Raw genomic sequence first — 13660 nt, 5'->3', positions numbered from 1 at the left:
CCCATCCCATCCCATCCCATCCCATCCCATCCCATCCCATCCCATCCCATCCCATCCCATCCCATCCCATCCCATCCCATCCCATCCCAAGCCATCCCTGGTGCTCTGAACGAGCAGAAAATCAGCGCCTGCAGAAGGAGCAGCGTGAGGAGCCCCCCCTGCCCCCGGCGAGAAGTGACAGGCGGAGGCAGCGGGGCCATCACAATCATTTGTTTATTGTTCCACATGGCATTGACAGGATTACAGGCGGCCCCAGGCCAGCGGAGCAGAAATGACCCCATACCAGAAAAGCAGAAGTGTCCCCCAGCCGCGGCTCTGTCCCCACGCCAGCCCCGGCTGTTCCAGGGAAACCAGAGCCGGGAGACTCCTCCAGCCACAGCTTCCCCAATGACTTCTGCAGGAGCAGACCCTCCTCTTCCTCTCCCCACCCCTCTCCCTCCCCAGTGACAAGTGCTACAGCTTAAAAATCGGGCTACATATTAAATATAGGGCATTACCTTCAAGTAGGGCTGGGGTATCACACAAATAACCACATTTTTTGGTATCACTAGCATTTTTTTTAATGTCCATCATAAGACACCATTAAAAAACCCAAGAACTTTAGCCTTCTTTATCTACAAAGATCTCTGATCTCATCTCCTTAGTCTGGTGTTCTTTTACCCTGCACATACAAGTATTAGAAGCATTATTAAGAATCGTATCCTTCAACACATTTAAGAATTATATTATTATAACAAATAAGACCAAAAATTAGATTTTATAGTTAAATATTCTGTGAGCCAGACAAAGGGGCTTTAATGTACAAGCGATTGTGCATTTTTTCTTTTTTAAAAAAAGCAAATTATAGTGCAAAGCAAAAATCATTGGCCTGTCTCGTGACCATTTGCATACAACAGAGGTGCATCTATTTACACCTTCACATGACAATATGTCATAAAAACAACATTGCTGCCATTCTTTTCATTATTTTCTCTTTTAAAACTCACTACAAACAGTCTTAAATTAACCTACAACTACGAATGCCTTGTTTCCTTTGTGCTTTCAACCAGTGGGACGGGATGACAAATGCAAAAAGGCATCACAACACAGGCTGCCCTGTCCAGCTCCAGAGCCGGCGAGCGCCGGCGCTAAGGCAAGTGGAGGTTGCAGTTTTGCTGGGGTAAGGCTTTTTAAAAAAAATATTATTATCATTATTATTACCATTATTATTGAAAAGAGTTGTTCTTCGCTGCTTATGGAACTGTGAGTGGTCATGGCAGCTCCCCAGGACAGCCTTGCTGTGGTAGTGCAATTCCAGCGCTCTGTGCTGGGCGTGACCGGCTGCCAGCTGGGAGCTGGGGACAGGGGACAAGGCTGGGACGGTGTGGCTGAGGCAGCTCTGGGGGTTTGATTTTCTTGTTTTTATGGGAGAAATGGAAAAAGAAAGGTGTGGGTACTGGTGGCACTGGGGCTGGGTCTGTCCTCTTGGCTCTGCAGGGCAGTGGGCACCGCGGTTATGGATCCCCAGGAATCTCTCTGTGCCCTCCCAGCCCTGCCAGCACCAGGAATCCTGAATCCAGCCCCAGTTCCCCTGCCAGCACAGAGCACAGCTGGCCTGCAAGAGGGGACAAACCCCGTGCTGTGCATCAGAGCCAAGCCTTGGAGGAGCCCCCAGCCCCTGCAGCCCCCCATGGCCCTGTTGGGTTGAGTCCCTTTGGTGCCAGCTGTGAGGGTGTGGGTGCTTGGCAGAGCTGGGTCCTGCAAATGCCCCCTGATGCCACTGCCACCTTGAGTGCCCCTTCTTGAGCTTATTCCCCTACAGCAAGACCCCCGTGCTCGGGGTCACCTGGGGGAAGGACAGGAGGGTGAGGGGATGGAAAAGGCTGCACAGCATCAATCCACAGCATTCCCACCACCAGGAGTAGAAACTGCTCCTTTCTCCAGAGCTTTCAGGATGAGCTGACACATGGGAGTCAAAATAAGGAATTGTGTTAGTCCTCTGTGGGTGAGAACATGGGAAAGGACCAGAACAGAATCGTGGTGCTTTGCCACCAGCTGGGAGTGTTGCCACACAGAGGGGACAGAAGGAACACCTGGAGAACGGTGGCAAGGCCGTGCCAAAGGCTCCTGAGCCCCTGGGAAGTGCATCTCAAACATCTCAGATTGTCCTGAACGCTGCCTTCACTTCAGCCACCATCACTGAGGTTTGCTAAGGGGAGCAAAGAGCTGAATGGTGAGGTCAGGACAAGAGAGCAAACAAACAAAACAAAACATGATAAAAAGTACATCTTGTGTGTAAACATGGAGGGGAGAGGTCAGCCAGGCCCGGGGTCAGCCACGTTACTGATTGAGAAATGACGACAATGACATCAAAATGAACAATACAACTTCTGTCGTCAACAAATAATAACAATAATCACATCACAGCTCTTGTTCACGTGGCTGACTGAGCCCCAGTGCCCCCGGCTGTGCTGCAAACCCCACTGCTCTTTGGTGCTCAGGGACCCTTCACCAGCGGGGAGGGAAGGACAGGAGACAGTGGGTTTTTTCTTTTTTCTCCTTTTTTTTTTAAAGTTCTGTCCTCCTGCATTGGAAGAGAGATGGCTCGGATGAATCCCTGGTGTTTTCTCTGAACCATTTTGCAGAGGAAGGGTGAGATTCTCCTCTGAATGCTTTGTGTGGGGAAGAGGTGCGAGTGAGATGAACGAGAAGTGTTCTGCAAGTACCAAACATCTGATTCCACACGTCCTTGGGGGATTTTTTTCCCTATGTACAATCCACATACCTAAAACATACGGAAGGAACCACATCAAGCGACACATTCAAGCCTCGTGGGTGTTCACCTTGAAATGTAACGAAGGTCTCGGTCCATCTTCGCTTGATGTTTGCATGCAGAGGATCCTTTGCTTTGGGTTGGAAGACTTTGGTTTACCTTTTCCCTTGGCATCACTTTGGTGGCTCCCAAAAGGAGTGATGATGAAGTTAAAGCTCCTCCTCAGTAGGGCCTCCAGACGGACTCATCCATCCTGCCCGTGGTGCTCATGGCCGTGGGCGAGTTGCTGTGGCTGCCGTCCGCGTCCACGCCGTCGCTCTGCGCGCCCAGGCCGGCGTTCATCAGGCTGTTCCCCGCCGAGGCGCTCGTGCAGGACGACAGCATGCGGGTGGGCGAGCGCTCGCCTCCCGCCACCATGGAGAACTGGTAGGAGCCCGAGGACGTCCCGTAGTACAAGTGGTAGGGAGAGGGGTTGGCCTGGAAGGGCCCGCTCTGGTTCTGCGTGGAGCTGGGGTAGGGCGGCGGCAGGTAGGTGTGGTGGAAGCGGGTGGCCGTGGGCATGCTGGTCATGCTGATGCCGCCGATGCCGGTGGCCGACGGCGTGGCCGTGTAGGGGAAGGCGGCGGACATGGCGCCGGGGTAGTGCATGCGCGGGTCGGAGAAGCGCGTCTCCGTCAGCGCCGGCAGCGTCGGGAAGGAGCGCTCGAACTGCCGCGGGTCCGAGAAGGGGCTCAGCTCTGACGTGCCTGCCGGGGTGCAGGGGAGAGGAGGGGGTTAGAGCCTTCCCAAGGAATTAGAAGGGGAAGAACCACTTGGGTCCACCAGGGAAAAGAGCTGAGGGACTTAAATAAAAACCCTAAACCCATTTGTTTAAGCTGCTTCCATTTCCTGTCCTAAAATTTGTTGTTTCCTATCCAAGAAGGGACACGGCTAAGCTGACTTCTCTTAGGGGTCTATTCATCTCGGGCAGATTAAAGCAGCACACCCCATAAACACAGAAAAAAGATGTTTAGCCATGACATCAGCTGTGTAGTAAATAAATGGAGGCAGGCCCCAGACGGCCGGGCCCTGGGATCATCCATCCCTGTTGTATACACACACACACACACACAGAGACAGGCAGGAAAAGCTGGAGCCCAGACCAGCCTGCTAAGCCTTCTTGTGGGTGGCCTGTTCGTGCTGATACCATCAGGGGATGGAGCTGATAAACACACAGCTGAAAACTCCCAAGCCAGGAGCCACAATATCCCTCTGCTCGAGTTCTCTGTGTATTTTTCTCTTTCCAAGAGGATAAAGAGAGTGAGAAATTCAGGCTCTCTGCTGGGGGAAGGGAGGCTCGGGCCAGCGTGGTGGGGATGTTCCCCAGCTCCATTGGATAATGGAGCCCCCCACGCCTTTTCCTGGAGGGTCTAAACCCAAGGGGGTCGCAGCCAGCTTGGAATTGGAAAGGGATCTTGGCTTCGGATCCTGTCCTCCTGCAGGAAGCCCAGGTTAGGGTGGGAATCTGCAGCAGAAGCTCCTTTGAGGGGCTGGAGGCATTCCTGTGGCTCTCTCAGCTGTCCCAAGGCTGAGACAGAGCCCAGGAACCTCTGGCCTTGGTGCACCAAGGCAGAGAAAAATGAGGTTTGCTCTCCAAGGAGAGAAGTGAGACCTCTGTCCTTCAGACCTCCTCTATTCTCCTCTCATTAAAAGCAGGGCCTTTCTCCTTTGCTAGTGGGATGCCATCCAGCCTCAAAAGTGACTTTTTTTTGTCACATCAGCAGGATTTTGTACCCCTCAGGGCAAGAGAACGTGAGGTGAGTATGGTAAATACGCCTGTTGGTTTTGGAGATGCATATACATACAAACACACATCCAGAGGACTGTGTGGCTGCTCTGCACGCACAGGGACGTGTGTTTCACATCTATTTATTACAATGAGGCATTTTTAACTTCTCAGGCCTGGCGTTCCAGGCCCTGAAGCATTTCCCCAGGAGAAAACACTTGATTCAATCCCTTCCAGCTACCTAGTGGCACAGGCACGCTCTGGAGGAGCAGGTATTGAGGGGATTTGATGTGAACCTCCCTTCTGATCCCAGGTGAGTCCTTCAGCCACAGAAGGAGAAGGGGAGGATCCTCCCTCCCTCCCCTGCAGCCCTTTTGCGGGCACCCAGCAGCGCCTGCCTTCCCACGCAGGCTCCACGGAGGGGAAAGGCGGGGGAGCACCTGGTTTGTGAACGTGGCTGTGGCTTTGGGGCGAGATAAGAGAGGAGCAGCTCAAAGCTGTCCTGAACCACACGGCTCTGCACACACCCGGCGCTGCAAAGCGCCCGTGGAAGCGGCCACAGGGGCTGGCTGGAAAAGCACAGCGGTGGGAAAAGCGCTCCCAACCTGATTTCACAGCCCAGCAGGGCGCTGGGACCTGTCCCAAAGCCGTGCTACAGCCACGGCTGCTGCCAGGCTCTGGGAGCTGAGGTTTGGAGACCAGCTCTGCACAGAGCAGCCCGAGCGTGGAGGCAGCAACCCAGCAGCATCGCGGCTTGAGGCAGCACCACGGGGCAGAAATCCTGCCTGCACCTGGGCTGGAGAGAAAAAGTGCTATCTTCTGAATTACCTCCCCTCAAACTGAGAAAAAGCAGCCTCCAAATCCCCCTCAGCCCCCAAAACGCCCAGGCTGCTGCGCGCTGCCTTCCCAGAGCAGTCTCCAGCGCTCAGACCACGCTCCCTCATTACTTTTCACAGCTCCATAAATAATATTCCATAAAACGCAAATAGAAATCAAACCTGAGCGCTCAGGGCACATTTCCCTTTTCCTCTATAATGCACTCAAAGAAGGGTTTTTTAAGAGGCTACTTTTTATTGGCCTGAACTTGCACCATTTGGCAGTGGGTCCCTGCTACTAATTTAGACAGGAGCGTGTAAGAGTGTTAATTACAGGCTCTGTGTGTGTGACGGGCAAGGCACGGCGAGGCCGTGGGGTCTGGACACACTCAGAGCTCTGCCAGGCTCTGAACCCCTGGACAGAGCACTCTGAAGCGAATTTGGATCCTTCAAAAAGCGAATCCCTCAGCGCAAACCCCTCAAAACAGAACCCACACCCAGCAGAGCCATGAGGCGTCCGAGCAGCCGTGACCAGCTCTCTTTCACCCCCGCCGGCCTTGGGCTCTAGGTTTGGCCCAGAATAAAGCTCCAGCTTTCCCTGAGCAGTCTGAGGCGACAAATAAACCCAGAAACCACTCCAAAAAAACAAAATCGCGGGGCCCCGGCCCGCGCAGGGCCCGCCTGAGGCGGCCGCGGGCCCGCAGACAGCAGGGGGAGCCCGCGGGAGGCGGGAAAGGGCGGGAAGGGGGCGGGAAGGGGGCGGCCGCCAGAGGGGGCCGGGGCTCGGCATCGCCTCAGGGCTGCCCCTCTGAATCCTGTCCTTCGCCTCAAGGCAGCCCCTCTGGCCTGTGTCCTTTACCTCAGGATTTCCCCTCCATCTTGGTCTCCTTCACCTCAAGGCAGCCCCTGTGTCCTGTGTCCTTTACCTCAGGGTTTTCTCTCCATCTTGGTCCTTGCCTCAGGGCTGCCCCTCTGTCCCATGTCCTTCACTTCAGGACTGTCTCTCCAATTCAGCGCCCTCACCTCGGTACCACCTCTATCCTGGCTCCATCACCTCAGGGTTTCCCCTCCATCCCATCTCCTTCGCCTCAGGGTTTCCCCTGTTTCCTCTCCATTTTAGTCCCCGCCTCAGGGCTGCCCTTCCATCCCATCTGCTTCACCTCACAGCTGCCCCTTCCACCTTGGTCCTCGCCTCAAGGTTTCCTTTCCGTCCCACCTCCTTCACTTCAGGGCTGCTCCTCCATCCTGTGCCTCAGATCGGAGCCACACAGCCCCAGCCCCTGCCCTGCATCCAAGGAAATCTCCACTGAAAACCCCAGCGAGATCCAAATAAAACACGGCCATTAACACCCTCCATAACCACCTAACTCAGCAGCAAAGACCCTCAGCCACAGCCAGGATCAAACAGCAACCTGGAGCAAGCAGCTGCTGAGCAAAACCAAGGAGTCCTGGATCTCCACAAGGAGTGATGAAGCTGCACCCTTGGACCCTTCATTCCCTTTGGAATCACGGCTGAAAATGAGCTTTAAAACCCCATCTTGCTTTCCCCTTTCCCCGGCACATCTCACACACATCTGCTCCGTAGTGCTGCCTCTGAGGATTTACTACGGTTTTCCCTCGCTTACTCACCGTCCAGCCCCCATTTGCTTTTTTGGACCCTGGCAATCCAAGCTTGAGTACTTCAGTTGTCCAGTTGCCAATCAAAATATTTGAAGGAAATGTTTATTTTCTTCTCGAAATCACACCAGCTGCTGCACTAACTGAATAAGCCCATTTAGCTGTAAGAATTTAACCATTGTAAGAGTGAATTGAGTCCCCCAACTACTCCAAAATCTGACCCAATCTATCAGCGGAAATGTCAATGTTTTGGATGGGAGTTTGGGGAAGTGTGGAATGTGTATTAAATAAAAGCCATGTAAAGGTCAAAGCCCTGATTAGTAATGCCACTGTCTCCTCCTTAGGGCTGAGCTGCCCCGGGGATCACAGAGGCCGGGACACACCCCATGATTTAATTGTGCAGCTGCAATTTGCACCTTTTGAGGACCCCCAAGTCCCCCCTGCACGTGGGCCTGGATAGAAACACGCTTTGAAAGCTGCTCAGCCCCTTTCCAGATAAAACAACAGCGCTGCAGTGACACAGCAGCTCTCTCTGCCTCGGAGACAATACAGGTCTTTCCTTGGGTGGGTGGCTGGGAGATAAATGCAAAGAGATGCCCCTGATGGGAGCCAAACCTCGGCTGGGTCACGGTGGCAAGGGCTGGCCATGAGGTGGGGAGGGCTGGTTCGTGAGGCTGCCAACCACACGGGTTTCTCTGGGTGTGTTCAGCCGCCTCCCTTCAGACCACATTGGGTTTGGGAGCTGCCTTGGATGGAGTGGAACAGGTCCCTGCACCCTGGCGGGGTCACGGCTGCTGGATCTGCTCTGAGGTCCCTGGAAGCTTTCAGGGAGATGAGGCAATGGACCCTGCAGTTGGTTTTAGGGATTGATGTGCACCCATCCCAAAGGAGCAGCGGGTGCTGCCACTACATCCTAGCCCAGGAACACATCTACTCTGCCTGGAGGGAAGAAAGGGCAGCAAAAGCCATGTCAGGACCTCTTCAGTGCTGCAGTGGTACCCAGAAAAACAGCTCACCCCGGGCACATGGCAGAGCACAGCACCGGGGCCTGATGTACAGCAGGAGCATCATTATCAGATCATCTGGGGCCAGGCAGCGACGTGTGGAACCTGAGCAGCTCCTCAGAACCCCAGATACCACCCGGTCCCCACCTTAGAGATGTGGGGAGCACGCGGTGGCTGGCGAACCCAGTCAGCAATAAACCTGAGCTTGTGTGGATGTTACACAACAAACACAGTGTGTGAGACACACTGAGAACAAAGGGAATTCAAAGGGAACTTGATAGCGTGGCACTCTCCAAGTGTGTAGAATATAAAATATCTTCAGCCTGGCCATAGATCACTGTTCTAATTCTATGCATATGTGTGCCTTGCAAAATTGTCGTGAAAAATCTACCCCAGGGGAAATCTACCCCACCCTCCTTTCCTGTCTTACCCCACAATGATTGACGACAATGTAAACACTAATGATACTTTCTGCTTCTGTATATAACACACCAGAATGTGTGTGAGGAGTGGGGACAGACATCCCCTCTCTGGATATACCTTTGGCTGTTTTTTCACTGCTCATTTCTCTCACTCTTGGATATCCAAGCCACCTTGGAGCATTTTTCTGATCTTTGTCCCTCTCCGCTTCCTTCCCTTGATCACAGTAACTCCATGTGGGAGCATGGAGAGGCAGGTGGCCAAGGGAAGGAGAGAATCTCCATGGGAAGGTGCACGAGATGCATCTGATCTATGAAGCCCCAGCTCATCTCTAGAGAAGGCGCCGCTCTCCTCCCCACCCACGCATGCAGGCACGCTCTCACGCCTCTGTCACGTATGTTAACAAGTTCATTTGTTTCCAAGTCAGAGCCAACTAAAAAAGAAAACGGCCCCTTCCTCCCAGCCCACGTAAAATAGAGCAAAATATATTTTGGGGGAGGAGGGGAGGTGTTGAAAAAAAAAAGGAGGGTGTGAACAGCATCCGTTGTTCCACGCCCATGGAGCACTGCTGTGTATCTGATAGAACCAGCTCACAAACTGGGTGCACGGACTTCCTCTGCAGTCTGAAAAAAAACGCAAACCCCAAACCAAAACACAACAACACACAGGTCCTTATCACAGCATCGCCAGGCACCACCTCATCACTGCCAAGCACGTTTGCTGCTCAGTTTGGTGATTCTCCCCGGACACTGTGTGCTGCCGTGCACACACACACACAGCCCCAAACCCACCCCAGTGAGCAGCACAAATCCAGCTCTGGGTCCTCTCCCACCCCAAACACCCCGGGCAGCAGCAGAGCAGGGAAACTCCCAGGTGTTCCCAGCTCAGTGAATCTTGCACCGCATCTGAATCCCCTCTGCAAACCCTTCCAGCTCCACTGGGATGCTCCAATTCTCTAGGCCCATCCTTGTGGAGAGGACCCTGCTCCTAACTCCGGTGTGGATTTATGCAGAACCAGTTCAGCCCCATGTGCTGTGCCTGCAGTGTCCTCCAGAGCTTACATCAGCTCCTCTGCCTCGCCGTGTTTACCCCCTCGATGTATTTACACAGAGCAATCAGCTCCCTTTGCTAGACTAAACAAGCCCGGCTCTCCCAGCATCCGGCACAGCCTGGCTCATCCCGGAGCCCCTTGCCCGCATCCCCCTGCCCGACACATCCCGCACATCCCGCTAATGAATAAAGGTGCTAATTGCAGCGGGTGGGTGGGCTGAGCGGGCATGGCAGGCGCTCCCCTCCGCCCTGCCCGCGCTTCGCTCTTTACCTCTATTCAAAGGGTATTAAAACAAATTAACAAGCCCCGACTACATAAAAGGAAGCTGCTGGATTTACAACCCAGCCTGCAGCTAGACCACCTTGCCTGCCGAGCCTGTTTGGGCCAGGCCACGTCTGCCATGGGAATCCCAAGAGGAGGGGCGATGGCACGGGGGGCTGCAGCAGCCGGGAGCCCGGCAAGGCAGCAGCACCCGGGCTGGGGGCTCCCAGCCCGCTCCCAGCGGATCCCAGCACACTGGAAAATCCCGTGTTAAAGGCGGGATGGCACCCTGAGGCCAATTCCAAGGGATCTTGCTGTTCTGTAGGGGTGCAGCACCCTGAGCTGTGGCTGGGGATGGCCACGAGGCCAGGGCACAAACAGAGTGGTGGCAGGTGCCCGGACCCTGTCCTGGGGTGAGCTCCTGCCCTGCACTGCTCTGTGGTTCCTCTGTGACTGTTCCATGCCAAACTCACTGGAGGGATATCACAAATGTAAAGGAGAGGAGCAGAAAAGCCGTTTAAAGATAGATACAGAAGCCTGAAAGCAGGCAGGAAACCCATCTCGAGCGTGTTCCTTCCTTTGAGGCTGAAGCTGAATCCCACAATATGTTTTCTTCCCACTAATGCTTGCCTAGCTTCCTTTGGAAACAATTTAGTCTGTGCCCGTGGTAGAATGTTTTTATCCATTAAGAAACGGATATTTTAAAGAAACCATAAGTCAATCTGGACAGGGATTAGGAAGCAGCAATTCAGTGTTTGCTGGGCCCATAATTCAGGACTTAACCTCAGAGCAGCCACGTTGCATTTCAGAAACAATAGGGGCACTTGCTGCCTATGCCAAGAGGCTTCTTAAAAGTAATGTAATACTTTAAAAATGTATATTTAAAAAGAAAAAGAGAGAGAAAGACTTGACTTTAAAGGCATATGATGAAGCATTCTGCTGATGATAAAAATATTGCACTGGCCTGAAGTAATGGATTGGGAATGAAGCTGAGCAAATTCCAGATCAGGAGATCTGAAGCTCTTCACCAGTGAACACGGAGTCTCCCAAAAACCATTCAGCAGGCACTAGGGCTAGGAGAGGCTTGCAAAAGCATCTGACATTTACTGTCCTCCCTGTGAAATCAAGGGAGTTTGGAGCAAAAAGAAGAGTGCAGGGGAACGTGAAGTGCATCAATCAAAGCAGCTCCCTCTGGTACCGAGGAGATCCAATCTAACATCCCTTTGCAATTGTCCTGGTGAGTGCAAGGCCCCTCCACGCTGCTGGACAAGGCACACAATTGCTTTTGAGTGGTTGAAGATGTTTCCACCACAGAGCTCGAGCGTGGGCGGTCCTGCTCTGCTGTGCTGGGAACAAAATGGTTCAGCCTGAGCCACTGCCGAAACACGGGCAAGAGAGGACACGGAGAACCAGGGGGAGCTCCAGGGGAGGACGTGTCATTGTCACCAGCCCACCTCCCCTGAGCCAGGGGCCCCGAGAAGCAGCTGAAGGCAGAAGTCCCTTTAACATCTTGCTTCACTTCTGAGAGCTACATGATTTTTTTAAGCTAAAAGGCAAAACTCAGCTGAAGCAAGCACGCAAGGCTCTGGCGTCGCGTGCCCCGTAATAAGGAACCATTTCAAGCCATCCTAATGACAGCTTGGTGTCTCGCTGCGGGGATGGCAGAGCTGGGATTGCAAACACTCAGATTTTCCAGACCTCTCTGGAGAAGCATTGGCCCGAATCCTCAACAGAGGCTCTGCTCGGCTGAAGCCAGGGAAGCAGAGCTGGATGGTGATGGGGTCTGTCTGTCTGACCTGCCCAGCACTGGGCCAGATTCTCATCACAGCTACGGGGGTGAACCCAGAGTTTCCCTGTTTACCCCCAGAGCAGCACAAGGAACGAGATCTGGTGTGTGCAGGGTTTCCAGCGCCCATCCCATCTGGGGACAGGCATGGGAAGGGATCAGGTCTGTCCAGCTGAGTGGGGCAAGGCCAGGCCAGCACCACTGAGATACCCTGACACTGGAGAGAGCAGGATCCAGCCCGCTCGGCCTCGGAGCCGCGCTCTCCCCTCCCGTATTTCCTGGCATGCCCTTCAGAAACCATCGGCTTTCTCTTACCGGGAGGGTTTTGGTTTGAGACCATTTAACCTCAGGATGATCATTTTACATGGGGGCTATTTATAACCTCCAGGGGCTGCTTTACTGAAAGCCTGTGCGAGTGGCTGAGGGCCAGAGCCTTCTCCCCCTCCCAGCGGCGTCCTTGCCGTGATCTCCACCATGGCCACAGCTTTCCCACCTCAGGAGGAAAGATTGGACTGGGCCAGAGCAAAGAACCCCAATTCCCCCAAAGATAAACACTGTCTTTGCCTGCCTAAAAACCCAAACTCCACGTGCCGTGCTCAGGGGTTTGAGGCGCTGGGATCCCCCCGCAGTGGCCGAGGCTGTTCCTGAGCATCCCAGCTCCCAGCCTGCTTTTGCCAGGAGCGGATTAGGAAGTCTGTGCAAGCTGCTTGGTCAGCAGAACAGGGAGGCTGAGCACCCCCGGCACACAAGAAGAGGGAGCTGGGCACCAGTGGAGGGAAAAACCTCCCTGTCCCGCTCTTAATCCCTGCTCAGGGATGTTAAAAACATTAACCTTGGGAAGCACCCCATAAGAGATAGTGGGGGCCGGATGAAGCCCAGCCTGCCCCATGGCCCCTCCTCGCTGGTATCTCATTCTGCTTCCCACTAATCGGCCTCTCCTGTGTGTGTTACCCAAGAACGTGCCAAGTCGTGAGAATTACAGGCCTGTTAACTCCCGTGTTGTTCTTGGCACGGGCCGGGCTCCACTTGCTCGGGTAAAAATTATGATCTTTGTGAATAAGCCGTGTGTGTGCGAGAGAAAGAGGGGTTTTTAAAATGATGATTATGATTGGGCATAGCCAGAGCTGTGTCAAAAGGACAGGGCTGAGATGAAAATCACTGAGTCCTGCTCCCAGTTACGCTGGTAGGAACCCGCAGTCATTTTAAGACGGTTCCTCCGACTCGGGAGCGAGGGAGCCAAGAGCAGAGCGTGCACAAACCGCCTTCTGCAGCATTCCTGAGACTTCGGATTCACTCCGCAGGAATGATTTCAGAGGCTAATTTTGTGTGTCTCCACTCCTGCTGTCACTTGACATTTGGGAATTTGGCAGGGACGGTAGCTTGTGGCCAACTCCATTTTTTTTCTCGTTGAATTTGTGTCATCACCTGATTCTTCGCTCCGAACGACGCTCTTTGGGTTTCTGGCACTGCAGGGGGCTGTGCTAATTTAAAATACAAATCTTTTTTTTTCTTCCCTCAAGAATCTCTTTCTTTATGATGCGGCCAATGGGACAAGCCTAGAAAACTCTTTCTCTCTCTCTTGCTTTTTTAAAAAAGCCCAAATGATAATCCTACACAAAATGCCCGTGTTCTTCTCATAAACCCTGCTAATATCAATGAAAATTCCAAGCATGGGGATTTGCATTTCAATGAGAAATAAATTAAATTTGCTCTGTAATTTTGGGTTGGGAGGAGCAGCGCAGCTTTTACAGTTTGGGTTAACATTTTCAAACATGTTTTTACACCCAAACCCCCCTCCTTGCCACTGACACTGAGGCTTTCAAACAACCATATCCCTTCTGAAAACACAGCACGAGGGTTTGGGGAGATTTTTCTATGAAACTTTCCCAGAAGAGCCACTTCTCATCAAAATTCCAAATACAGACAGCTTAAATGCTATTCCTTGAAGCCCTTTAGTATCTCTGCTGATTTCTGAAGGAAAAGAACCAGCGAGACTAAAAATGCATGGAAAAGCAGCACAGAAAAGGACGGGAGAATGGTCTCAGTTCATCCTGGTGGCATCTGCCTGGGCAGAAAGACAGCAGCAGCACAGCAGCTGAGATATTTTAATCCCTTGCTTAGTTTGGGACTGAAATTCCAGGATTAGCAGCCTGATCTGTGTCAGGTAACTCCAGTGGCAATTCCTGCCC

At 53.1% G+C, this 13660-nt stretch overlaps 1 protein-coding gene across 1 annotated transcript in view; it reads right to left on the bottom strand.

Moving 5' to 3' along the window:
* Nucleotides 1-201: 201 nt before the first annotated feature.
* RUNX3 (RUNX family transcription factor 3) overlaps nucleotides 202-13660 on the bottom strand; it is a 34329-nt gene continuing 20870 nt past the window's right edge. Inside the window, exon 5 of the mRNA XM_063418969.1 lies at nucleotides 202-3498. Coding sequence (XP_063275039.1) covers nucleotides 2975-3498 — 524 coding nt within the window. The 3' untranslated portion in view covers nucleotides 202-2974. The remainder of the gene's footprint in view (nucleotides 3499-13660) is intronic.

This window comes from Prinia subflava, chromosome 24 (genome assembly GCF_021018805.1).
Source record: "Prinia subflava isolate CZ2003 ecotype Zambia chromosome 24, Cam_Psub_1.2, whole genome shotgun sequence".
Taxonomy (NCBI): Eukaryota; Metazoa; Chordata; class Aves; order Passeriformes; family Cisticolidae; genus Prinia; species Prinia subflava.
Note: the sequence above shows the minus strand (reverse complement) of the source record. Positions and strands in the feature narration are given on the sequence as shown.